The sequence below is a fragment of the Primulina eburnea genome, chromosome 1 (assembly GCF_022965805.1).
Source record: "Primulina eburnea isolate SZY01 chromosome 1, ASM2296580v1, whole genome shotgun sequence".
Taxonomy (NCBI): Eukaryota; Viridiplantae; Streptophyta; class Magnoliopsida; order Lamiales; family Gesneriaceae; genus Primulina; species Primulina eburnea.
The window spans coordinates 7,731,933-7,758,182 of record NC_133101.1 but is presented as its reverse complement, the minus strand read 5'-3'; the positions used below and the strand labels follow the sequence as shown (position 1 = coordinate 7,758,182).

Sequence of the window (26,250 nt, the reverse complement as noted above, 5' to 3'; positions counted from 1 at the left end):
TTAAGTACGTACAATGTGCAAATATAAAAATCGGGAAAACGACAAATGCGATTTTTGCTTACTTCGTTAGGATGAGATACGGACACGTTACTTTAAATTATACGTGAAAAGAATGTGGGACTGTATTAAATATATTAGACTGGTCCTCTACCTCGAATATTTATATTTATATTATAATTATATTATTTTGTTCGATCATTTTTTAATTTTAAAAAATAGTTGAAAATGACGCGACTTGAAATATACATATTTGGTTGCATGGAAACTAAGATAAGTTTGGAATGAATTTTCATGTTTAAATATAGTATTAAATTGATTTGTGTTTAAAATAAAAATAAAAACAAATTTCGATGCTTAATCTTCTTATTTTACTATACATTAATTTTTCCATTCAAATTTAGTTTTTTTTAATGGAAAATTACAATTTTCAGTCTGATGTTTCTTTGTCCTTATACAAATTTGGTCATTTGTATTATCGAAATTGAGGTTTGATCATATATATTTAAGATTTTGATAAATTTAGTCATTTTTCATAAGAAATATTCGTGAGACACCTCACGCATGACGACTACGTCGACGTCAATTGAATGTATCAAGTTGAAAAAATGACAAAAATTGAGAGAAAAACATAGATAATGGACTAAGACTGAAATTTAATAACATATTGATCCAAAATTGCAAATTGGAAAATATGCATATATAAATTGTACAAATTTTCAAATCAATTATCCAATAAAAATTCCTAAATGTGTATGTTCTTTTATAGTTTTTTTTTTTAGTTATGTTGCAAAACTGAAAAGAGACATTAACTTTATAACTGGTCATCAGCTATTACCTAATAGTAATTTTAAAAACTATAGATATCATTAATAGTCATTATAATTTGAAGTCTAATAAGCTAGTTTGACAAAGTAATATCTGAGAATTGAAGTCTCAATTTTCATTTATAAATACTCCCATCCAAGAACCATTGAAGGTTACAACATGACATTTTAGAGTTTTTTTTTAGCTGAAGAACAATATTGTTATAATTGAACCTCGAATCCGATCTCTCGTGACACTTGAGTTTCAGTGCATATATTAATGCTCAGCTTTGCCATCAAATAGCAGGACAAAGTTTCCATTACCTTTTATTTTGTTTTTCAAGTCATTATCTGTTCTAGAGTTCATCCTTGTTATTATTATTTGTTTTAAGATTAATAAAATAGACTGGTTTTCGAAATTGATCATGTTCCGAAATTTTATTGTTAGATTACTAAGAAAATCATCAATGTTACGTTTTGGGAGCGATTGAACTCGTATACAATTTGAAAGATTTAGTCACCATTAATGCAGTCTCCGGATATGCAAGCAGCTCAATGTCTGTTAAGTGTAAATAAGCTTGTCTCATTAGCATACTGAAAAATAGATCAAGAAAACGAGACAATGTTGAGCCGATGATTAATATACTATACACATTGAAAACTCGAAGAAAATTAGCAAAATAACTCGCCGCGACGAGTTTCAGATACAAAAAACGAAACGAAAAAGAAGATGTGGTGTGATATTGACGTCTACCAAATTCACCAATACAAAAAGGCTTGAAGCCCATACTGAAATACCCTTCGTCGATAAGGAATTATTCATCTTTTTCTTTGTGACTAGTAAAGTCCTACCTTGATAGACTAATATCGATTTAATTAAAAGCATACCAAAAGAATATATCTTCCATACTTCGAGTTGTTTAAAGGACATTGTAGATCCTGGTCCGACCAAATGAACTGACTCTTGGACGCCCAACCTCAACTCCTTTTGTTGACTTCATCCCTTGGGTTCTATGGAAAGACAATTGAACCATTCGTGTCTTGCATCCGAAGCTTTCATGTCGGTCGATACCAAAGGCATTGCACCAGACAGGCTGTGTCCCTTTAGGCTGCTTATTCCTGATGAACCAATTTCCTGCTGTCGATATATATGTAAAAAGATATATTACAGCTCTAAGGCGGAGATTTACTGCATGTTAGCACAAATCTTAATACGACTTTGTGCCTGGAGGTGTACCCAGTTTAAAAAGATACTGTTTCTTAATTTGTATTTGAAATCATTTATTTGCTGTATCTCTTCTCTGTAAGAGTTGATTTCAGTTAAGGTAAAACGCATGTTATGGTTGGAGGGGAAATTTGAAGCTTACAATTTGGGAGCATCGATAAAAGATGCAAGAATTCTTTATGGCAGCATAGTTTTGAAATCCTATGGTTCAACCAAAGTCTTATGATATAAGGACATTTGTTAGGAATCAATAATTAGGAGAACTACTGAATTTTGTGTTCATTATATCATTTGGTTTATGTGTATGTCACATTGTTTTATACATGTAATGCATGTGTGTCGTCCGCCAAATATAAATAAATAATAATTATATTGATGCAGTCGATAAAATAATATTATTCAATTTAAGAAAATTAGTTATTTCGAGTAGTTAACCCAATGATGTATCAGTCAATGCTCAACAAATACTCGACGGGTACAAATGGGTTTGTTTATTCTCAGTATGGTACATAATACAATGTACGTATCCTTATTTGTAATGAAGAGATAAATGGTATGAAATGTAAACTATTTTACCTGCAAAAATCAACCAGTCAGCAACCAAATAAAGCCCAAGCTGAATCGAGGATTCGAGCGTTCAGCTAAATCACACAATATATAGCAAGTATCTAGAAGATTAATCTTAATATCACCCCCTTTGCTGCAGATCAAAAGGTATACAACCAAAATGTCCACAGGTGTCGTCGCCATTTAGCTTAAGAGGCATTACCGATAACTCTAAAGAAAACCCTCAACCCCTCGCCCAGACTGCACCTCGCGATAGATGTTGAATGCTTCTTCCATAACTTTAGCCTGAGCTAATGTTAGAGCTCTCTTCTTGCCAGAAGGATGAGTAGCAAGATAATCTTGTAATTTCGAATCGCCCACTATTCTTCCCAACTTCTCGTAGACTTGGGGAGCCACACGTGGATCGTATCCAGCTGACGCGATCAGCAGCAGTCCAATATAATCGGCCTCCATTTCCATTCTGAGATTTGGATTTAAAAAAATTTAGTTTGGTTTAATTTTCTTTCCATTTTCAAGACATCAAATTAAACAAAGCAGCCTTACAATTGAACTGGCAGATAAAAAGAAAGAGGTGAACCTTCTGAGAAATATCACAAGAACATGATGGAACAATTTGCTATCAAAGTCAGATGCTTGGATGTTCCTCAAATATTTTCTTGAATTTTTAATCATAATATGATTTGGTAGGAATTTTATTGCTCAAATAATATTTCAATCATACAAATTGCAGTTAAGAAGAATAAAACAGCCCTATTGTGAGAATTAAGGAACGTGTTAGTTCTGAAGAACACAAAGAAAACCGCAATTGGCTCTAGGATGGCAACCAAAATCAGCCTAAATTAATAGTTGTGTAATATGGTCATGTTAAGACTAAATATCCATATGGGCATCATTCATCTATTTATTTTCCATTAGATTGGCCTTTATTGTTAATGAATTTCGTTTCTCATCAAAAAGGAACTTACTAGCCCCAAATAACAAACATGTCTACCTGCTACAATCTCACATAGCATTTGTGGCGTCAGGCATTTAAAATGACAACAAACAGCAACCAGGAATCAGACGATTAATGAAATAGCACAAAAAATGCGTGAGTTGAAAATGTCTGAATCGTTAGAAGTTCAAATGAGGTAAGAAAAATGAGTTTTAACTTTTACTTAGACCACCACATAAAATCAGCACAAAGTCACAAATATGGAGAGACAAAGCATTCCCACAAAAGAGAACATCTAGTTCAATATACCTTCTAGAGAAAGGAAGCCTGAGGAACAGATTCGACATCGTGTTCACAAAATCAGGTATGAAAAACTGATAAAGAATCAACTGTAATATGGTCAACCAGAGGTTTTTCGATATCTGTTCAGCCGAATGCCTTGCAATAGCATGACTAACCTATAGAGTAAAAAACAATGCAGATTACATCAATAATAAATAAAACAAATAACTAATAAATATAATCACAGGAAGCAAACCACAAGGGGAGCAGAGCAGTCACCCTCGAATGAAAAAATTCATCTTCATGCATATTTTTTTTCCTAAAAACACGAATCCTAACCCCAAAATAACTGATTCTATGATAGCCCAGCAAAATATTTTTAGCCAACAATATGAACATATACATAAGAATGTGTGTACCTCATGCCCAATAATAGTAGCTATCTCAGCATCAGCTCTGAAATGGTTGAGTAATCCGGTAAAAACAACAATCTTACCACCAGGTATACAGAAGGCATTAATCATAGGCTCATTAACCACAATAACCTCCCACTTTAACCCCTCCAAATGTCCTGTTTCGGATTTCACCCCCTTCTCTTGACCCTTCTTCCTACTCTTCTGAACCCACTGATCATCAAGAATCTCATCTTCCTTTTCCCACTTATGTTCACTTTGCCATATCTCCTCTTCGCCAATCTTATCACTCAATGCCCTGACTGTCTCGTGTGTATTAGCCTCACTAGGCTGAATCACACTTTCAGGAGAGTATCGAACATCACTCCACACCTCTTCTTTCTTGAATCCTCTCTCCAAAGCCTCGATAATATCTTGGGATATTCTTTGAACCCTAATGCTATCCGGATGAAGGGGAGGCAAGATTCTACCCTTGAACTGATTCTTTACCTGCTTAAACTGATTCTCACCCAGCTCTTTCTCTAGACTTCTAGACAAAAGCACAAAATGGGTTCTTTTTGTGTAAGGTACAGTCTCCAAATTCCCAAAGTATATGGTGATAACAACCCCAGAGCCAACCAAAACCACAATCAAAACATTTCTTGGAGAGAACTGAGACCAACGCTTATATCCCCTGGGTTTGAAGTGGTAAATTTGGTTCCTATCTACATAGTAAAATCGTTTTGCTCCATTAAGGAAAGGACTCTTGCACTGACTTTGTTGAAGCAAATTTGGTAAAGCGGAGTTTCTGAAAAGTGGTTGAGAAAATCCACAAATACTTGAATTCCGAGAAGTGGGTTTGATACAAGAGGTGGAAAAATGGGTTCTCGAGAGAGCTTCCTTATTGGGGTTTCTGGGTACAGAAATCTTCAAATTAAAGCTATGCAAAGAATCATATATCAATCTCGACGATCTTCTACACCATTCCATTATGTGAATCAATCAAAGATGGCGATTAACAATGAAAATAGGGGTTTGGGGGTCGAGATTTGAATGAAAGGGGCATATGATCGATGGCTGCTATAGAAAATGGTGCGAACATTGAAGATATCCAGAAGCAATAAATAATTCCATGTAATCCACACGGGACAGAAAAGGTCAAGTTCTTCGCAGATTTTCAATGGAATCGAGCAGCCGAGTGTTTTTTGGTTGTTCTTGAGCTACTTGGTGTGGAATGAGGTTGCCAAGCGTCAAGGGATAAATAAACCGGGTCTGAACCTTTTCAGATGGATTTATTCTTATTTTTTATTGGGAAAATAATATTTAGTAAAACTAAAGAGCCGAGATTCCGTATCTATGATACAGCAATAAAAAATAATGATATTAATATAAAAAATAATATTTTTTCATAGATGATTTAAATAAAAAATTTATCTCACAAAATATGACTCGTAAAACTATTTTACACAAATTTTCGTCTACAATATATATATGCAAAATAAAAAATTTACAGTCAAGATTACGATAATTTTCTCATCGCGGATTATACACGAGAATCATAAAAAAAAAAAAAAACCTTTTTCACACTTTTTTTCTCCGTTCCATACGTTATCAGTAGACAAATCCCCCAAAGGATCAAAGCTAATATTAAATAAAAATATCGACAAAATTTAAACAATTGAATCAACCCACTCAAAATTAAATCAACTTAAGAACACTTGTTATCATTTAAAGAATAAGGCAATAAAATGTTATGAGAGCCATTTAGTGCTCAAGTACAAGTTTTCTTCAGCAACAAAATTTTTATGCCCCAGCGGAGCATGCTGGATTGCTGGTACTCTATCCCTATGCATAAGGTATATGCTTTCACCACTTGTGGCTGGCATTGCCACGACCTCTACCTCCTCCACCACGGCCTCGCCTATCGGCAAACCCTCCTTTCCCTCCTCTTCCAAAAGAAAATCTACCATTTTGCCTGTCTGAGAAACCACCACGTCCACCACCACCAAATCTTCCACCTCTAGCCGGCTCTCTTTGTTGTAAACTAGGTAATAATTTTACCACCTCCAAGTTCACCCCAGCAGCACTTTCCTGGCCTACAACATGCGGTAAACATCAGTTGTGTAACAACTCAGAGGAATCCATATTCAATAGCATATGAACAAAAACTATTTGGTATTACGTCATCAGTCTTCTTAATAGGTGTTTCCACGAAATGAATTGGGCTTTACAACTGTTTTCTGAAGTTACATTTTCAACCATATATTTGACGCAAGTAAAGACATGACAAGTAATTTATTTAGCTTTTTATATAGTTTGTGTTCGTAAAGATATTTTAAAATTAAAAATACAGCTTATCATATCAGAGTGTAATAGAATAATTGGATTCTTTCTGGGAGTGGTGATAAATAGAAAGGATCGTAATAATAATGGTGTAGGAAACTGAAATGTAGGAAAAAGTGAACAGGACAAAAGTGTAGTTTTAGAAAATAAATTGAGAATGGGGTGAAGATTGTTTATTTCATTTCGATAACAAACACAGGTTAGAGGTATTTCAAGGATTCTTTGCATTGCAGAGTTCTTCAACTTTCATTAAATGTCAGGTAGGAACTCACCAGCAATGAATGTGTCGAGATCTTCGGCAGCCACATCAAAAACTGCCCCTGTCCCATCAGCTGTTAAAGAAAGTCCCTTGATTGACTCAACTTTTTCTTCAGGTAAAAATCTTCGTAGAATCCCATAAACATAGCTGGAATGTCACAATGTCAGTAAGAATGGAAAAGGTGGAGAACATACTAACGAAACATAAGGAGCTAGTCGAGTGCAACCGACATCTCAGGAAATCATAAATATCACTAATTATAAACCTACTATTACACTATAACATCAAACACAAAATACAGAGGTAATAATAACTAGACTGCAAGAATTAAGATGATTCCATAGGCAAAAGACCATGGTTTGTTTTTCACAAACAAAATACAAAATATTGAAAGAACTACTTAGAGAAGAAATTTTACACTCTTCATATTGCAATAATATATCCACAAGACAAATGAGAAAAAAAATCTCTCCATGCTTCGTAGAAGTCGTCCAAAAATTGGAAGGAGTTCTCTGCAGAAATCTTGCCATACCTAATACAATAATGTTGCAGAAATATATTTGCTAAATTTATACAAAACCGAAAATTTTCTGTATGTTTCAAGGGTAACTTGTCACTTAGTGTATCACAGAAGTGGGGCAATAGATCAAACTTTCAACAATCCACATAAATGCAGTGACCTTTCACATATGCCCCAGCACACTGGTAAAATAGATTAATTATAGATTAATTAAAGATAATGACTTGCAAGAACTTACGATGGTGAGTGAATAGGCCTTCCACTTTCGAGGAAAATTGTCACAAAGTTCTCCATAGAAGTGAGAAGTGATCTGCTCTTGATCTCGGTATAGCCCTGCATAACAAACAGAAAAATTTGAGGCAACAAAGGAAGTTATAAATTTTCAAGTAAAACGGAAACAATATATAAAAACTTACAGCAGCCTTGGCCAGAGCTTTTGCGAGTAATTCTGCCGGTGATAAATCAGACGAGTTCAGCAGCTCTTCAGCCACAGCCTTGAACACCGGAATAACACTGCAAGTCAGAGCAATGGATATCTTTTTCAATGTCAGTGAAAACATATACTTCAAATTTTCTGGATCATAATGCTGCATACCTATCAGAGATCTCGGTGATCTTTTCTGCAGCTTCCAAACCAGCAGCTTTAGCTATATCGGCTGGTTGTGGAGCAGATATGTGTTCAAATTTCACACCTGATTCTCTTTCAATCCTCGAAAAGTTTGATTTCCTTGGATCATAAAGCATCACAGCAACACCACTTTTGCCTAAAAAGGTTTCAACGTACTTCCTCAATGGACATGCACCATAAAGATGAACATAAAATGCAAACGATCATATTATTAGCAATCACCTGCTCTGCCTGTCCTTCCAGATCGATGAATGTACGCCTCTACATCACGAGGAGGCTCACACTGAAGCATAACAAATATTGTCATCAGACTTCCATGTGAGGAGTATCATAAGCGCTATATATGTGTGTGTGTATCGCTGAACCATGTTGTGAGATGAAGAAAACAAAATAGTACCTGAATTATTAACTGAACATCATCAATATCTAATCCACGTGCGGCGACATTGGTAGCTACGAGTGTTGAAAATTTTCCAGACCGAAATCCAGAAAGGGTAACCTGAAAACATCATAAGATAATTTTACAAGGATCTCCATGGTGTCTTTCAATTTTGTTAGGCCTAATTGTAAATGTTCCTCACCACCGTATAACAATGAATATCATTGCAATTGCAATCTCAATTTACCTCAATCAAAATAATAGAAAATCAGTGATGTTAAGCTTAGACATGAACAATAGGGTAAATATAGGCTATGTTGCATGGATACGGATACGAGTATCGTATCGAATACGATACGGATACAGCGACACGTCAAATTTTGAAAATATTAGACACGATACGGCTAGGATACGACAATCATTAAAATATATAATATTATATATTATATTTATATAAATTTAGTATTGAAAAGTAAAAATTATAGAAATGGAATGAAAGAAACGGACAAATGTATTTAGGGATTTATAAGTCCAATAAAATTTATTTTAATTATTTTTCTTTTAGTCCCTAGAAATTTTAATTTTTTTAAATTAACCCCTAAAACTTTTAAATATTTGCAATTTTGCCCAAACGTATCCGAAAAAAGTATCCATGCCGTATCCATGGCGTGTCCTCGCCGTGTCCAAAACGTATCCGGCTGGTCAACCCTAAAAAAAGTCAACGATACGGATTTTGAGGTATCCGACACGCGTATCCGCGTGTCGTATCCGTATCTGTGTCGTATCCGTATCCGAACTTCAAAAAAAAAAAATAAGGTATTCGTGCTACATAGAATATAGGAGACAATTTATATACAATGAATAAAATCTAATGACAAGAGAGAACACATTTTAAACCAATTCTTCTTCTTTTAACAAATGAAGATAGAACACATAAGTGCTCAAGGATAACATCTTACTTCCCGTGTTGCCTGCTGTATATCCCCATGCAAAGCTCGTGCTCCAGGCAGTAATCCAGCTAGTGTAGAAGCAGAGTCCTTAGTCTCAGTGAAAATAATAGTGCGGCCTCCACTATAGAAATTATGCCATGGAAAATGGGTGAGGGGATGATAACACGAGACAATAAATAGATAGGAAAGAGGATGATCATAAAAAACAATTAAATTCCAAATATCATGTAAAATTATTGGATGCAGTTGACAGAAGCAAATCAACCTGCTGTAGCAGCGAATGATATCAGGAATAAGCTGGGATCTAGCAGAACTAGAGCAAGGAAGAACAATATGCCTCACACTGGTGCTAGCCTTCATTTTCTCATTTCCAACAAGGTCAGCGGTCTTTTTATCAGGTTTTAAAAATTTAGCTGCAATCTGGCATGACAAATGCAGGTTTTGTTCAAAAAGGGGAAGGAAAACTGACCAAAATGAAGGTTTGAATAACAAAATTATCATGGCATCTTCCGCTTCAAGGAAAACCCAAGAAACAAAGAAATACAAGAAAAACTTACTTGCTTCACCCAGGCTGGTAGAGTGGCACTAAAAAGGAGAGTTTGGACTTTACTTGCATCTTCTACCTTGCCTTCAAATTTGTAATTAAAATGAATTATAATAACAAGATTAAGAACAAAACTAAGATTAGGAAATAACTAAGTACTCTGAAGAAGTCTAAATGAATAATAAGGTCACATCCAAATGCAAATGCTCGATCGTTGCAGCAAGAGGAAAAAATAGAAAAAAAAATTGTCAATCTAACAGACCTAGAATAAGTTCAACATCTTCAACAAAACCCATCCTCAACATTTCATCAGCCTCATCAAGTACTCGGAACTTTAGTGCCCTAAGATCAATATTTCCCCTCTCTATGTGATCCTGCAGATAAATTCCAAACTTGCAATCTATTTAAAAACTGTACAGATATGTCCATCAAAAAGTAGGAAGAAAGTTGCATTAAATAAAATTATACCTTGATACGACCAGGAGTACCAACAACAATATCAACACCTCTTTTCAATTGAATATGTTGTGGCTGGTAGGGAGAACCCCCGTACAGGCAACATGAATTCAACCCTAATGCCCCACCATAGGCTTCAAAGTCAGAAAACACCTAAGATCATATTTACAAAGAAACGTAGGGACCAAAATATATAAGACATTGATACTCAGAGAAGTAATAATCAGAAGAATCTAGAAAAAGAAAAAGAAACACGGAGATATTGTATTGGAATCTGGAATATGTATTCAGATCTTGGATTCAGGATTCCATAGAGCAAAATTGAAAAGGAAGGCCAAAACAATTTTTTTCAGTAATCGCAATAAACATAAAAAGAACACTTTATGTGGTTAACAATCGTGAAACTTCTTTTGAATAAATCAATTAAGGAAATAAGGAAAAATATTATTCTACATTTCTTCACAAAATTACTAGTTACTAGTTATCCAAATATAGAAGATAAATACCTGTGTGGCCAATTCTCTAGTGGGTAAAAGCACAAGAACACTAGGTGTCCTTCCATATCCAGTCTTTCGGGATGCTTTTGCAGGTCCATTTGTCAATGATTCCAATATGGGCAACACGAATGCCAATGTTTTCCCCTGTTATCATACTTTTAAAATTAAAGAAAAGATGTAGAATGCTTAATCAACACATAAAACATAAAGGAATTAAATCATATCTATTTATTTATTCAGAGATAAACAGGTGTCCACCAGAGTCAGGAGACTATAAATCGAACAATTAGCTATTTGGATTTCAACAGTAGTTGCATAGCAGAATGAGTAACCACTGACAGCCTACATCCATATTCAATAAGAAGTTGCATCCCGATCAAGTACAATAGATTGTATATTTCCTGATTACATAAGCTCAATAACACCAGCTAAAATACTAAAATTTTGTCATTTCCAGCAGAACAACGAACATTATCAAAGCCATCGTTTTAAGGAAAATGCAGTCCCTAGAAGATAGAATCCACTAATAACAAGCTACTAACATCCTACGTTCATCCAGTCACTGGAGAGTATATCAACGGAAAACCTTTTGATGTGAATTCAACCAGAGAAAATCAAATAAAAAATCCAGAAAATAAAATAAAAATCCAAAAAAAAAACCATAAATTCAGAAGCCAGATAGCAATTGTAACATCAATTCGCCAAAAAAATAATCTTACTAAACCAAAAAAAAAAAACACCTAACCTGACCAGTGCGCGCCCTTCCAACCAAATCCGAACCATCAAGAACAGTATCGAACGTCATCGCCTGAATAGGAAACAGCGATTCGATCCCTTTCACCTTCAAGGCGTCCCTCAACGGCTTCGATATCCGGAAATTAGACACCGCATTGGGGTTCTCAACCTCTTCCTCCTCCTCGTCTTTCAATTTCATCCTCTTTTTCTTCTTTCCTAGATCATTCATCGGCTCGCCAATCTCCATACTAGTTTCGCTCCTCTCCTCCTCCTCATCATCATCGTCAATTTTCAGTGCCTTTCGCTTAGTCTCTTTGCTCTTTTTCAAATGGGTATTGGAATTCGAATAGTCTGTATCATACTCAGAGGTTAGTTTAGTCTTTTTGCTCGACTTTTTCTCTTTCTTGCCATTTTTCTCCACATAATCCTCCTCAACGGAGCAAGCTTCAACATTTTTCATCTTCAGCTTCTTCTCGAACGATGGAGACTCTGCCGCAACCACCGAAGGCATCGTTGACTATACGTAAACTGCGTGTATGTATATGTGCGTGTGTCTACTGTGTGTAAGAGGGAAACAATTGAGTTCCGCTGCTGCAGGGAGGGTGTATCAATGAGACGCAGCAGCAGCAGCAGCGGAGAAGAAACAAGAGGAGAAGAGAGTGGTTCGCTATTTATAGGCGATTAAAGTGGAGCGATTTCTGGCCGTTGGATGCGTCGGTGGACAGTAAACGAAAACGACGGGAAGTTGAGGGTTCTGGGAAGGTATTTGAATTGGGCCTCATTTTTGTAACCAGGCCCAAGGTTAAAATTGTAAATTTAGGGCTCTCTCAATTTTTTAAAAATCAAAATAAAAAACAAACTATTAAATAATAAATAAATATTACAAAATACTTTTGTAGGTTTTTATTTTATTTCTATTAGTGCATCAAATGCATATGTATATATTATTTGGACTTCAAATTTATTTTCGTAAATTTAAATTTAATTATAATTTTTGGTTATATGTTAAAATAATAGGCAAAACTTTGTGTGAGACGGTTTTTCGGGTCGTATTTATGAGACATATATCTTATTTGGGTAATCCATGAAAAAATATTATTTTTTACGCTAAGAGTATTATTTTTTATTGTAAATATAAATAAGATTGAGTCGTCTCATAAATTAAAATCTGTTAGACGATCTCATATAAAACCCATTCAAAATAACATGACAATGATAAATGAACATAGCAATATTTTGAGTGAAATTGGAAATTAAGTTGTTTTGAATATATTTACAAATAATAATTAGCAAACGTTTTACTGACTTCATGCAATGGACACGTGTCAATAAATGATTTGCCGCCTCGCGTCTTTATTTAAAAATCAAATTCCAATTAACCCAAGAGGATCCTGGGTTCCTTTCGATACAAGATTACATCAAATCCAATACCTTTTGCCCCCAAACTCTATCATTATTCAAAAAAAGAAAATGAATTTTTAAAAAGATGGGTTTTTTGAAATTTAATTGAAGAATTTATTGACGGGAAATGGGGATGGTGAAGGGTTGTGGAGTTTTGGTTTTGATTCTTGTAATTGTTGTTTTTTGCTCGAGTTTTGGTGTTTCGGCGACATCGGAGAAGGAAATTAGGGAAAGGTTTTATGGGGATTTGGTAAATTCGACGGCCGCTGATAATGGAGAGGGGAGTATTGCGAAGATGTTTGATCGTGTTTTGGAAAAAGAGTTTTCTGAGAATGATCAGCCCGAAGGTTAGTTGTTTTTCCTACTTTGATTTCGGTTTAAGTTATACTTTTTGGAAAGAAATGGTCAAATTAAGTTTTTGAGATGGGCTGGGGGGATTCTGTTTGTTTTTTTTTTCCGCACACTGTTTATGAAGTAATTTCTTCGGGTGGTAAACCTTGTCTGTTGTTACTGCTTTCATTCTCCATGTTCATTTATCAAGGTTCTGGCGAAAGCAGCTTCAATAGCAGTGTAGCTGATCGACAGGTCTGTTTTTTTCTTCTTTTGACTTTTGTTTGAAATGCATTGAAGTGGGCATTTTAGTTTTTTTTAATCAGAACTTAAAGCTGTATAGATTTTCTCATTTACTTCATCATAAAGAGTGAAAGATTAATTATTTATCCATCTGGTTTGTGTTTTTGTGCATCATGCTTTTGAAGACTCGTGGTACTCTCTCTTCATACTTTGGATTACTCTCAGCAGAAAGAATTGAATGCAATAATAGTTTTGCTATAAAAAAAAAAAATGAATGCAATAATACTTAGATATTTTGTGAAAGGTAGTTGGTTTTTTGGTCATTCCATCATAATCATAAATAAATAAATAGCTGGTGATTTTTCGGACAGCATATGCTTTAATTCTATATTCTTGTTTATCTTTCAGGTCATAATCGTTCTATTCTTTATGAACTGATCGATGTTTATACCTTTTTGCTAACATTAGATTCTATCATGACTGGTCAGGCTGAATTGGAGACTGTTGCCAAAATCACTCATGAGAAGATAAAGAAGAACGAAACTAAAGAGGCCAAGTAAGGCAGTGAGCATGAATTTGCTTCTTCAATTGAATAATATAGATTGTTGTCAATTTACAAGAAAATGATTCCAGTATTTTGAACCTCTTTTACACTTATTCTCCAGTCGGACCAAAATTTTCCAGCTTCAAGATGTTTTCTCACTTGAGAATGAAGATTCTGATGACATGACAACTCTGATTGATAAAAAGGTGAAACTTTTTTTATGGGCAACGATGTAAAGACAGGAATTCTTTAGCAAAGTTTCAGTGTTGTTGGCGATGAATGAATCCTTTCTCACTCACTATGCTTTATTGCAGGATAATGTGTTTGTGATGTCGAATAAAAAGTCAAAATATCCTGTGCTCCAAGTAGATTTTAGGTAAATCTACTTAAGCAATTCATGCGAGAGAGGGTGTGTGTTAACATACAACCATACAATGTTTGTGTGTTCTGCCCTTCCCGCCCACATACATATTGGTGGAGTTGGGGAGTTTTGTATTTTGTAAATACTGCTGTTCAAACTTTGCATGGTACATATGACATCATATGCAATGTTGAAATCTTGTAGGCTGATTTCAGACTTGGTAGTTGTGATCGTCTCTGCCGCCATTGGTGGAATAATCTTTTCATGTTTAGGACAACCGGTTGGTAATTTTGCTTGTTGTAAATACTGTTTTATTCCATTATTATTTATTCCCTGTGCTCTCTGAATTATTTATTTTGCCTTTGGCTACTTTTACCTTAAGTAAATTATGTGTTTTCAAGAACAACAAATATTCTTATCTATTGGGTTTGGATAAAAGGTTATTGTTGGCTATCTACTTGCGGGATCAATAATTGGACCTGGTGGTTTAAAATTTATCAGCGAGATGGTACAGGTGTGTTATTCTACGATGTTCCTTTATTGCTAAAATAATTCTAAGTTTCCAAAAGGAATGTCTTATACTTTTCTTCCTTTCTGCTGTTTGGATGTTGGAAATCTTTGGCTGAAAGTGAACTTTAACATAGGTCTCTGAATTCTCTGCATTCCTCTTTTACTTTTAAAGTTAGCATTTGTACCAACATGACCTTAAGTATTTTGTTTAGTTCAAAATTTATGTGATTTAAAGTTTTCCTTATTTGTTAGATCTCGTAAATTTTAAATGAAGTGAAAACTACATGGCTAAATTCTGATTATTTACTTTTCTGACATTATTACACTGTTACCTTTTAGATCAATTTTTGCCAAATCAAGGTGGTATTTGTTTTATGTTCTTACACCTGGAAAAAAACAGGATTTTTATCAATGAATTTCCATCTTTTTTAAAAATATATAAATATGTACCGGATGTTTGTATCATTGTATGTATCATTTCATCGTGACAATTTCATTGTTTCTTGTTGAACCCTTTGGATGAGTAAGTTTAGATTTTCTTCTCGAGTGCTCAACAAGATGCCTACGTTAATATATTTTGTCTTAAAACTTTATTCTTGGGAGTTTTAGCTTTTTATCGGAAGTAGGAGATAAAAATCAGTTGATATTCTGTCAAATTTATTGCTTGCTTTTAGATCGGCAAGAAGTTTGCCAAGTGATTCACAGAAGACTTTATCTCTTCTTTATGGTCTAATATAACTCAATTGTCTCTTTATTGGTCTACATCAAGCCATTTCAACAGCTGTTTGTATGAATGTGTTGTATCTAGAGATAATTGTTTGCTAAGTTTACATTTCATAATACAGGGTAACCTGTTCTCAATTCTGAATTCAATTTTTTTATCAGTTATTGTGCCCTTCATTCCTTCTCAAATAGAACATTTTTTTAAATTATAGATACTTTTAACTAATTGCATTCTTTGAATGGTCTCTGTTTTATTTCTTAGTGGTTTTACCATAATATATAATAGCAAATTCTTTTTTAGCAACGAGTTAGGGGCAATTTTATACACTACTTTTTCCTGTATCCCAATTATCTCCTTTTTGTTTTCCATTCATTTTTCAGTGTGAGACTGTGGCTCAGTTTGGAGTTGTCTTTCTCCTATTTGCTTTAGGGCTGGAGTTCTCTTTATCAAAGGTACAATTCCTTTTGTTATGTCATTATTCACAGCATATTTGTCCACCTATAGTTTCTGCATTGTCCTAATATATGTAACTGATGCAGCTTAAAGTTGTGGGACCTGTCGCTGTCCTTGGTGGATTTCTTCAGATAATTATTCTTATGTTTTTATGTGGTATAACTGCAATGGTAAAAATCTGATATCCTACATCTTGTATATTGTTTGGACACTTGCTTTGGCATTTTATGCCAATGACACATGATTTGATGGCTGCAGTTATGTGGAGCAAAATTGTCAGATGGTGTATTTGTCGGCTGTTTTCTCTCAATGTCGTCAACTGCTGTGGTATTTATCTGATTTTCTTGTACAAATAATCAACTACGAGCCTTTGTATCGTGTACCGAAGGATGTAATCACGTAACAATTAATTTTCTGGCATAATTCCTCACAGGTTGTCAAGTTTCTGGTTGAGAGGAACAGTAACAGTGCCCTTCATGGTCAAGTGACAATTGGAACTCTTATTTTTCAGGTTGATTTGAATCTTCCTGATATAGTTGGCCAAGTTATTATTTTTATTACCATTGGGTGAATATTATTATTTTCTATTCAAATAATATTCCAGGACTGTGCTGTGGGTTTGTTATTTGCTTTGCTCCCTGTTCTAGGCGGTAGCAGTGGCATTTTGCATGGAATGGCCTCTATGGGAAAAGTGTAAGTTCATCTTAGAGCATTTGTTACTACTTATTAGTCTGCCATACCATCACTTTCTTGTTCAGTTGTTTGGTATTAATTTCAGGCTACTCACTTTGTCCATTTATCTTGCTCTGGCTTCTGTGTTGACTTGGATTTTTGTTCCTCGGTTTTTAAAGTTGATGACACAGCTATCGTCCCAAGTTAGTAATCATAACATTTTTTTACTATTCTTCACAGTTTTTTTTGTGTATTTAATTTCGAAGAAAACATGGTCTGATCCTAGAAGTTTAATCTGTTGTGTAAGAATTTTTTGACATATTCACGAGTAATGCTTAAGTTTAATTGTTGTAGATAATTGAGAAAATGTTGTTGATGTCTTGTGATTTAATCCAGTACCAGGGTAGTCCTCTGAATAGTTATCAACCATTGGTGTAATTAATGCTGTAAAAGAGATATTAACCTCAAGTAGGGTCAATCGTCATGTGCTAGTTAAAGTTGTTTTCCAATCTTATGGCTGTAAGAATAGAAAGATGACCATAAGATTACTTTTGCTCTCATTTTTCATGCACTCTGGGGTTCTAAGATACATCGCCTGAATCTTACTTGTGTGTTTGTTTATGTGATCATTAGACAAATGAACTCTATCAGCTGGCTGTTGTGGCATTCTGCTTGATGTCAGCTTGGGTAAGGATGGCGTAATCCTGACTTTTTATGTAAATTTTCTTTTTTTTTTATTTTCCTGTTTAATATGGTTAACCCTGTAAACACCTTGTTTGTGGTCCCATTTATGGTGAGTAAGGTGAAAAGTCAAGTCTAGAAAATTATAAATTCCTCGTAATCAGATTGTCGTGGGGTATATGTGTCTCTCGTGACATTTATATCAGTAAATCAAGTTATTGAGAAATAAAAATCTCATCTTGTGTTTTTCAGTGCAGTGATAAGCTGGGCCTTAGTCTTGAGCTGGGTTCCTTCGTGGCTGGGGTCATGATATCCACCACTGAATTTGCACAGCATACCTTAGACCAGGTATTTTCCAACAATTTTTTCTTATGAACTGTTTTACTCTAGTTTTCAGTAATTCTGAATGAATCATTCGATAATTCTTTGAGTGCATGTTTTTTTGTAGGTCGAACCGATTCGTAACCTCTTTGCTGCTCTCTTTCTTTCTAGTATTGGAATGCTCATACATGTGCAGTTCCTCTGGACACATGTGGATATATTGCTTGCATCTGTTCTTCTGGTGGTGGTTGTTAAGACAACAGTCGCTGCAGTGATTACAAAGGCATTTGGCTACAGTCTTAGGACATCATTTATTGTAAGTCTGACCTTTCCTATTTTTCTCAATCAAGGATCTCTGACTTATGGTTGCTATGTGCTTTGCAGGTTGGTGTGCTATTGGCACAAATCGGGGAATTTGCTTTTGTTCTCCTTAGTCGTGCATCAAACTTACATCTTGTTGAGGTGATTTCTCACTGTTTTCAATCAGATATGGTCCTGACAATACATGAATTTTTTGTTCCACCTCCTTTGTCATGCATGGTTCAATATGTGTTGGTGTTTTGAATTTGACATAGTGTTGTGAGTTTTAATTTAATGAAATTTTACACACAATTGCCGTGTAACATTTGGTGAACATTTTCAGTTTGGCATTTAAAGTTTGACATGCAAGGCATGAGCAGCATTTATTATATCATGATATGCATTTGTTGATTTATGTTCAGAATCACATTTTTCGAAGTAAATGAAAGTGCAATTCATTTGCTAGCTAAGGAACATGCTACTTGGGAGTCAAAATGCTCTTCATGATGCTAATATGTTTATACCATGATAGTATTTTTCTTCGTTCCATTCTGACTTTGGTTTCTTTTCAAAAATATGTAGGGTAAGGTCTATCTTCTTCTACTTGGAACAACAGCTCTCAGCCTTGTAAGTTTTTTAAATGTTCAAATTTACTCCAAGAATCCCCATAGTCGCCTACTCACAAGCCATCGCTTAACACTACAGGTCACAACGCCCGTCTTATTCAAATTGATACCTGCTTTAATGCACCTAGGTGTTCTTATGCACTGGTTTCCTTCAGAGACCGTGACTAACAACGAGGTGATTGTATAATCTTCCTGGCCCGTTACTTCAGAGACGCCAGCAATTATTCAAATGAACAAAATATATGGTGCATAAGATCCGAACTGCCCACAAGTCAAAATGTCTAAGCTTGAATCTCTGGATTATCTCATATTTGACGTTACACAATCAACTAATATAATACTAAACTCATTTTCTGCAGGAAAAAGTCTCAATGACTCGAAGCGCGTGAAATCTTTGTAATTACATGATTTCTTTATGGTCTGACTAGATCACGGTACAATTAGAAGTGGATCATATAGACAGTTTTGTTATAGAAAAGCAGCAGCAAGACTGATGGATCAGGCATACATCAAAGCTTGTTGGAGAGACTTAGATTAGATTCTGTGCGCATATACACCTTTGGTTATATTCATACAAGCATTTGACCGTAGTAGTGAAATGCTTAGAGCAAGATGTTATTCGGGTCTTTGTTCTTGTCACAGATTTCCTCGATATATTTTTATCATTAATCAATTATTTGCCACACGGCCGCCATGTTGCTTGGGGTTGTGTTCAGTGATTTGTCAATGGAAATTATACCCTTTATTTTTTAAAATTCCACCGAAATTGACTGATGAACTAAAGGTTCTCGGTGTTTAATTTATGACTTGGAATGCTTTCAATCTCATTGAGTGTGCTAATATAAATTCTTGTATGAAAGGTATCCCGTAGACTTCTTGCGAATCAAGACCATCAACATTCAACAACCCTTTTAAAGATTTCTCATTTCTGCACTAGAAAACCAAACACCATATATGATCCATAGTGTCTGGAGTCCCACATGAACAGCAGCTCGAATGGCAATAAATGGTTTTTTTAGATTGTTACGACTGAGTTTGAAACACAAAGCTTTGTCTTTAAACTTAAAATTTTCGTACGAGATAAAGATGGTTGGTTGTTCTTGGAGTCAAAACAAAGAGGGGGCAATATTGTTGAAAGAATGTATGCAACATTTATGTGTCTTAAAAACCTGTAACAGATTGTATGATATGACAGCTATCAGCCTATCACGGGTCCTATTATGCCTTAATAAATTCTCCCCCTTTAATTTTCTATCGACAAAACGAAGCCCATTTTGTCCCAACATTTATTACTTACGATATAGAGTGATTCTCATATGAGACCGTCTCACGGATATTAATCTGTGAGACGGGTCAACCCTACCCATATTCACAATAAAAAGTAATACTCTAAGCATAAAAAATTATACTTTTTCATGGATGACTCAAATAAGAGATTCGTCTCACAAATTCGATCCGTGAGACCGTCTCACACAAATTTTTGCCTACGATTTATAACTTCTTAAAACAGTAACATGGTGTATTTTTTATATTTGATTTGCAAAAATTTGTTATTATTACTATTATTAGTCTTAATTATAAATCTAATATAAATATTTTTTTACGTATCTTAAAAAAGTTAAATTTTTTTTTATCAAAACTTATGCATATAATAAATTACAAAAATTGTGACTATTTGAAAAATATTTATTTATTGTTCAAAATTTTAATGAACAAAATAATATAGGATTTTCTAAATTTTTTATTTGTTATTAGTCTACTCATTCAAGATAACAAAGTCAATTTAAATACAGAAGATTGTTATCCTAGTTTTGAGAGTTATATCAAATGACATTAATATTTTGTTATAAAAATCATTATTCAAAACCTAATATTTATTGATTTTAATCATTGATTATAAAAATAATACTTATTGCATCGCAACGAGTGAAATATTAGTAGTAATTATTTATATAATAATTAAAACAAATATTATAATTCATACTATTTCTTTGTACTAATTTTTTTTTTAAAAAAAGAACATTAAATTTCATGCTTTCAGATAAAAAAAATTCATCTCGATCTCGGACTATTTATTTAGTTTAATAAAGGGGTATCGATTGTAATGCCCGAGAATTGAATCCTAGTAATCTGTAATTATTGAATTATAATTTGATATGATTATGAAAGGATTAATCGGGACATGCAATACAAGTACGTGTGAAAAGTGTGTGTAGGTGTGAGGAGCCCCACGCACATGCGCGAACCAATGCGCGCACATGCGCGCAGCAGGCAGTGGGCTTCGCGCATCTGCGCGGGTGAATGCGCGCATCTGCGCGAAGGAGGCAGTAGGTACCCCAAAATCGCACAGGACCTCGCGCATATGCGCGAGGCGAGGTGTACAGCACGCGCCGAGACATGGTCTCGCGCATATGCGCGAAGACAATACGCGCATATGCGCGAGAGGCTGGGGACGAATTGTGAGAATGACACGTATGGAATTTTGCATGCAATATATATAGGAACAATTGCTTCATTCTTGAATAGAAACAGCAAAAATCAACCGAGGAATAAAGCGTAGCTTTTGTGATTTCAAATTCCAACCGTGCAAAATCTGTCCGTCCGAATTGTAATCCGACTTCGGTATTGAGTTCCTATCAACGTAGGCTACAACTTGACGTAAGTTTTACTACGTTTTGACAGGCTTTGAAATTATGCTATTGTCAGAATTGAATGGAATTCATATATGGTGTTCTTGACATGTTAGACATCATAGAATCGAAGTCAGATTAAGAAAATGATTGATTCTGGAATTATTATGAATTTTTAGGGTATATTGATTTATACCGGATAGATTTGAATTGTGAAGGGATTACGGATTGTATTGGATATGGGTTATAGATTGTAACTGTTATCTGGTGAATTGGTATTGACGGGGATATTGGAATTGTACAGTTATGCCGTCAATTTTGAATCAAATCCAGATTGATCAAATTGTTATGGAATTGACTAGTATATTGATATGAGATTATTGATATTGTCAGTACCAGACAGATTGTGAGTTCAGGACTTGGACTGAGCAGGAAACCGAGACTGCAACGAAAGGTATAAGTCAATGTGGTATTGGGAGATGGACTTGAGTCGGTTTAGACTTGGGTTTCCCTAAATCACATACTTTACTTTATTTGCATTGAGTTGATTGATATACTTGTTCTCTTGATTTTAGACAGCAGGTATTAGACGAGTAGTCTTATGACAGAAGTGCCGTTAGTGGTGGGATCACTACGGGCACATTGCACGATGTCATAAGATTGTGTATTGGCGGATGTGCCAAAGACTGTCACTGGATGTTTGGCTATCGATGTGGATAGGATGGTGGCTTTTTCTATTACTGTTAATCAGTATTGTATCGATGTGGATAGATTAGTAGCTCTTCTATTACTGTTAATCGATGTCATATCGATGTGAATAGAATTAGAGTTGCTTCTATTACTGTTAATCGGTACTATATTGATGTGGATAGAATAATAGCTTCCTCTATTACTGGTAATCGATACCGTATCGATGTGGATAGAACTGGAGTCTTTTCTATTACTGTTGATCGATACCATATCGGCGTGGATAGAACTGGAGTCTTTTCTATTACTGCTAGTCGATATACGCATGCCAACTTCTGGAATCGGGATCCCTAGACTAGGATTGAGTCTAGTCTGAATGATGTAGCTACGAGTATTGTCGACAGTTTGATATTGATTATGTTTCAGACTTTGTTACATATATCTGTTACCTGATTACATGCTTTATATTGTTTATAAGATTGCATGTTTCGTTGATTTATACTGGGAGTATATTCTCACCGGTTTATCCGGCTGTTGTCTTGTCTGTATGTGTACTTGACAACAGGTGGGACAGGATCAGGGTCCAGAAGATGAAGAGAGAGATCGTGATTAGAGTGGTGGCACCGGACTTGGACTAGAGATAGGGTTGAACACTTGATAGTAGTTGTCAAACCCTAGTTTGAATAAATGTTGTAATACAGGACTTGTATTTTATATATACAGATATGTATATATAGTTTGATTTCACTACGTTCCGCATTTTAAAAAAGAAAAATTTTTAGACCCTGTTTTTAATTGATTAATTAGTCTCAATTATGATTAAGAACTTGATTAGCGTCCGGGTCCCTACAACAGGTGGTATCAGAGCCATAGATCCCTTAGACTGAGATAGAAGCTAGTGAGCGGGGTAGATTGATTTTCTTTCCTGCTTTTGATTGCTAGCATGATTCCTGTTTTAATATATGCTACCTGAATTATCTGATATTGATATGGTATTGTATATTATTGGAATGGATCAGCTGTAAGATGATCCGAGGAGGATTGAAACTGGTAAGTGGTATTTGGAATTACTAACCTCTTCGATTATCAGATATGTCTCCGAGAAGGATACCAGAACAGGGAAGTACCTCGAATCCTCCCATGGATGTGACCCCTACTCCAATGGAGCAATTGTTGAAAAGATTTCAGTCATTCCATCCACCGACTTTGAAAGGGACGGAGAATTCCGTGGAATGTGAAAGTTGGTTGGACGATATTGAATCGTTGTTCGAATCTTTGGAATATAATGAGGAAAAGAGGGTGAAACTGATCGGACACCAGTTGCATGATGTTGCTAAACACTGGTGGAACACGACGAAACGGGCGTTGGAATTAAAAGGTACGGCCATTACCTGGAATGTGTTTAAGACTGAATTTTATCTACGGTTCTTTCCAGTTTCATATAGGAAGGACAAGGGAGCCGAGTTCGCTAACTTGAGACAAGGCTAGTTAAACATTGAGGATTATGTGGCTAAGTTCTCTACTCTGCTTCGATTTTCCCCTCATGTGGCTGGGAGTGATGAGGCCGTTGCAGACCAGTTCATAAATGGTCTAAATCCTGAAATCTTTACCCTGGTGAATACCGGAAGGCCAAACAATTTCACTGATGCTCTGAATCGAGCTAAGGGAGCTGAAGCCGGATTGATAAGACAGAAAGAGGCTTCGTTTGTGCCTTCAGCACCGAGTTCACAGATGCCTCCACCATTTCCTCGATTTGAAAGTGGTAGTGGAAGCGGGAAGAAAGACTTCCTGAAGGCTAAAGGGAAGAAATTCAAGAAAGCTGGGAGTAGCTCCTCTAGTTCGAGTGGCTCTAGACAGACTAGTCAGGGCCAGAGTTACACAGGACCATACTGTAGCACCTGTGGAGGGAGGCATTCCACAGAGCAGTGCAGAGGAGTATTCGGCAACTGCCGCATTTGTAAGCAACATGGACACTTTGCTCGAGTGTGTCCACAGAGAGGTGCACAGGGATCACAGGCAGCTGAGTCATCTGGATCAGTTGCTCAGACAGGGAGACGTGTAGTGACCCGTTCCAGAATCACCTACTAATTGAAAACTAAGCATGCAATTAACTTAATAATTACTAATCAGAGATAATAGCGGAAACAACTAACAAATGATAGTTATACAACCCAAACGAACTCTAGAACAACTCAAAATAAGGTAAAGAATATCTGGTACAACCATATCGAATCAAATGATACCGAAACTAAACCAACCGGCTACTCAACGTCCTCCTCCTGCTCCTCCGGAACCATCCAACCTGAGACCTGCCCCATGGGAATGGGGTGTCCAAGATAAACAAAACCGAGGACGTGAGCGATAAGAACGCCCAGTACAAAAGTATGAGTATACAGACCTATATGAAATGCACATGCTATGATCATGATACCGGGGTAGTCAAGAAACAGGAGTCACAAAAGGATCTCAACAATGCTCAGTCTAGAGGCGCCAAGTGGATAGTGCCGCGCGGTCCAACCTCTGGGTCACTGCATCCACTACAAGACAGACGTGGACCTAAAATGTCCCGGACCACCGAAGCCCTCCCGACCCGTCGGCCACTGTGTACTCTCGGTGTCCATGCGTCCACAAGACAGGGCTGAGCGGCCCCAAGATATAGCTTATCTCGAAAGAGATACAGCTCAACAGCAAAGGCTATCTCGAAGGAGATACGGCTCAACATGAAATGCAATATGCATCATAACTCGTGACATAATAGCATGCATCATATGACATATAACAATGCAACAGATAATCATGCAACACATATATGAATGTATACTCAACCAGGATATCTCGGATAGTACTTTCGTACCTCTAACACTGCAATCCTAATCCACTGGAACAACCAGACAACAGGTCTAATCCAAGCCTATTCATCAAAAGCATACCCAATGAACAATACTACCATGCTCGGCTAGCAAAACCAGTACTCCCTAGTACTACCAAAGGTTTAGGGTTTACCTTCGTCCGTCGACAGCCCTTTGATGTCGATTGCCTCGAAACTCAGGCGTCGCTATGGTACCACTCCTGGCAGCTCCCGGCTATCGCTCGACCAACAATTAATTCCTAGAAACCTTCCAAACTCTCCAAAATGAGAGAAACTCAAGAAATTGGCAAGTAAAAATGAGGAAATCCGAGCACTATTTATAGGCCATGTTCGGATCGTCCGAACCCTCTTCGGAACGTCCGAACTCCTACGTGTCCATCGGCTCTTGACAGCTCATGATCGGATCCTCCGATCATACACTTCGGACCGTCCGATCATGCACGTGTCCAGCTGCTCTTGACACCTCATGATCGGATCCACCGAACTCACTTCGGACCTTCCGAACTCTTCGGTGCTTCCGAACCATCTTCGGACCTTCCGATCATGATTAATCACCATTAATCCGTTAATTACCCAATTCGGCATTCGGGCTACTACATTCTCCCCCCCTTAAAAGATTTCGTCCTCGAAATCAGGCTTAGAGAATGAACAAAACGAAATAACAACATCGTTATTATATCTTAATTGTTGTTGAATACAACTGATATCTCGATTACAATTGAAAAACACAAACATATACAAAGCACAACTCAAAAGAGCTCTGGATGCTCTGAACGCATACGACTCTCTAACTCCCAAGTGGCTTCTTCAGTGCCTCTGCGCTGCCACTGTACTAAGACAAGAGGAATGATCTTATTCCGCAACACCTTGTCTTTGCGATCGAGAATCTGAACTGGTCGCTCCACGTAAGACAAATCTGATTCAAGTTGAACTTCAGAGGGATGCAAGATGTGAGACTCATCTGCTACGTATCGTCTCAACAAAGATACGTGGAACACATCATGAATACCGGACAAATACGGAGGTAATGCTAACCTGTAAGCTAAATCTCCCACACATTCTAGAATCTCAAAAGGACCAATGAATCTCGGAGATAGCTTACCCTTGAGACCAAATCTCAAAATCCTGCGAAAAGGCGAAACTCGGAGAAACACTTTCTCACCTGGCTGAAAATAAAGAGGTCGCCGCTTGGTGTTCGCATAACTAGCCTGTCGATCCTGGGCAATCTTAATCCTCTTCTTGATTACTGCAACTTTATCAATAGCCTGCTGGACTAACTCCGGTCCCTCAACATGTCGTTCACCAACTTCGTCCCAGAATAAAGGAGTACGACAACGTCGCCCATACAACGCCTCAAATGGTGCCATACCAATACTACGATGGT

General features: G+C 36.2%; 3 protein-coding genes across 3 annotated transcripts; 1 reads left to right on the top strand and 2 right to left on the bottom strand.

Annotated features, from left to right (window-relative positions):
* Window positions 1-2,495: 2,495 nt before the first annotated feature.
* On the bottom strand, window positions 2,496-5,464 carry LOC140825771 (mitochondrial metalloendopeptidase OMA1-like). Its single transcript, XM_073187729.1, has 3 exons — window positions 4,231-5,464; window positions 3,839-3,987; window positions 2,496-3,055 (listed from the first exon to the last, which is right to left on the bottom strand). Exons 1-3 carry the CDS (start codon window positions 5,191-5,193, stop codon window positions 2,806-2,808), a joined length of 1,362 nt encoding a protein of 453 aa, XP_073043830.1. The 5' UTR covers window positions 5,194-5,464; the 3' UTR covers window positions 2,496-2,805.
* A 354-nt stretch (window positions 5,465-5,818) lies between these two features.
* LOC140825757 (DEAD-box ATP-dependent RNA helicase 7-like) lies at window positions 5,819-12,185 on the bottom strand. The gene is made up of 14 exons (XM_073187705.1): window positions 11,525-12,185; window positions 10,789-10,923; window positions 10,295-10,435; window positions 10,089-10,200; window positions 9,840-9,910; window positions 9,548-9,702; window positions 9,292-9,403; window positions 8,351-8,452; window positions 8,176-8,236; window positions 7,921-8,089; window positions 7,742-7,838; window positions 7,564-7,658; window positions 6,819-6,952; window positions 5,819-6,299 (listed from the first exon to the last, which is right to left on the bottom strand). The coding sequence occupies exons 1-14, from the start codon at window positions 12,023-12,025 to the stop codon at window positions 6,070-6,072; spliced, it is 2,115 nt and encodes a 704-aa protein (XP_073043806.1). The 5' UTR covers window positions 12,026-12,185; the 3' UTR covers window positions 5,819-6,069.
* A 691-nt stretch (window positions 12,186-12,876) lies between these two features.
* LOC140825765 (K(+) efflux antiporter 5-like) lies at window positions 12,877-19,413 on the top strand. Its single transcript, XM_073187718.1, has 20 exons — window positions 12,877-13,262; window positions 13,457-13,500; window positions 13,977-14,044; window positions 14,154-14,238; window positions 14,347-14,408; window positions 14,598-14,673; window positions 14,833-14,907; window positions 16,008-16,079; window positions 16,167-16,250; window positions 16,339-16,407; window positions 16,514-16,591; window positions 16,685-16,773; window positions 16,859-16,955; window positions 17,386-17,439; window positions 17,686-17,781; window positions 17,882-18,070; window positions 18,139-18,216; window positions 18,637-18,681; window positions 18,760-18,855; window positions 19,040-19,413. The coding sequence occupies exons 1-20, from the start codon at window positions 13,043-13,045 to the stop codon at window positions 19,067-19,069; spliced, it is 1,707 nt and encodes a 568-aa protein (XP_073043819.1). The 5' UTR covers window positions 12,877-13,042; the 3' UTR covers window positions 19,070-19,413.
* The last annotated feature ends 6,837 nt before the right edge of the window (window positions 19,414-26,250 follow it).

What these genes read in the sequence shown, in the direction of transcription:
- LOC140825765 (XM_073187718.1), top strand. Translation starts at nt 13,043, where the DNA reads ATGGGGATGGTGAAGGGTTGTGGAGTTTTGGTTTTGATTCTTGTAATT. An exon ending in TTATCAGCGAGATGGTACAG is followed by an intron (nt 14,908 to 16,007) that starts GTGTGTTATTCT and finishes TTCATTTTTCAG; the next exon opens with TGTGAGACTGTGGCTCAGTT. An exon ending in CAAACTTACATCTTGTTGAG is followed by an intron (nt 18,217 to 18,636) that starts GTGATTTCTCAC and finishes AAAAATATGTAG; the next exon opens with GGTAAGGTCTATCTTCTTCT.
- LOC140825757 (XM_073187705.1), bottom strand. Translation starts at nt 12,025, where the DNA reads ATGCCTTCGGTGGTTGCGGCAGAGTCTCCATCGTTCGAGAAGAAGCTG. An exon ending in CTAGAGAATTGGCCACACAG is followed by an intron (nt 10,436 to 10,788) that starts GTATTTATCTTC and finishes ATATGATCTTAG; the next exon opens with GTGTTTTCTGACTTTGAAGC. An exon ending in TACAGCAGGCAACACGGGAA is followed by an intron (nt 8,453 to 9,291) that starts GTAAGATGTTAT and finishes TGATGTTTTCAG; the next exon opens with GTTACCCTTTCTGGATTTCG.
- LOC140825771 (XM_073187729.1), bottom strand. Translation starts at nt 5,193, where the DNA reads ATGGAATGGTGTAGAAGATCGTCGAGATTGATATATGATTCTTTGCAT. An exon ending in CTACTATTATTGGGCATGAG is followed by an intron (nt 3,988 to 4,230) that starts GTACACACATTC and finishes TTTACTCTATAG; the next exon opens with GTTAGTCATGCTATTGCAAG. An exon ending in AGGCTTCCTTTCTCTAGAAG is followed by an intron (nt 3,056 to 3,838) that starts GTATATTGAACT and finishes TCCAAATCTCAG; the next exon opens with AATGGAAATGGAGGCCGATT.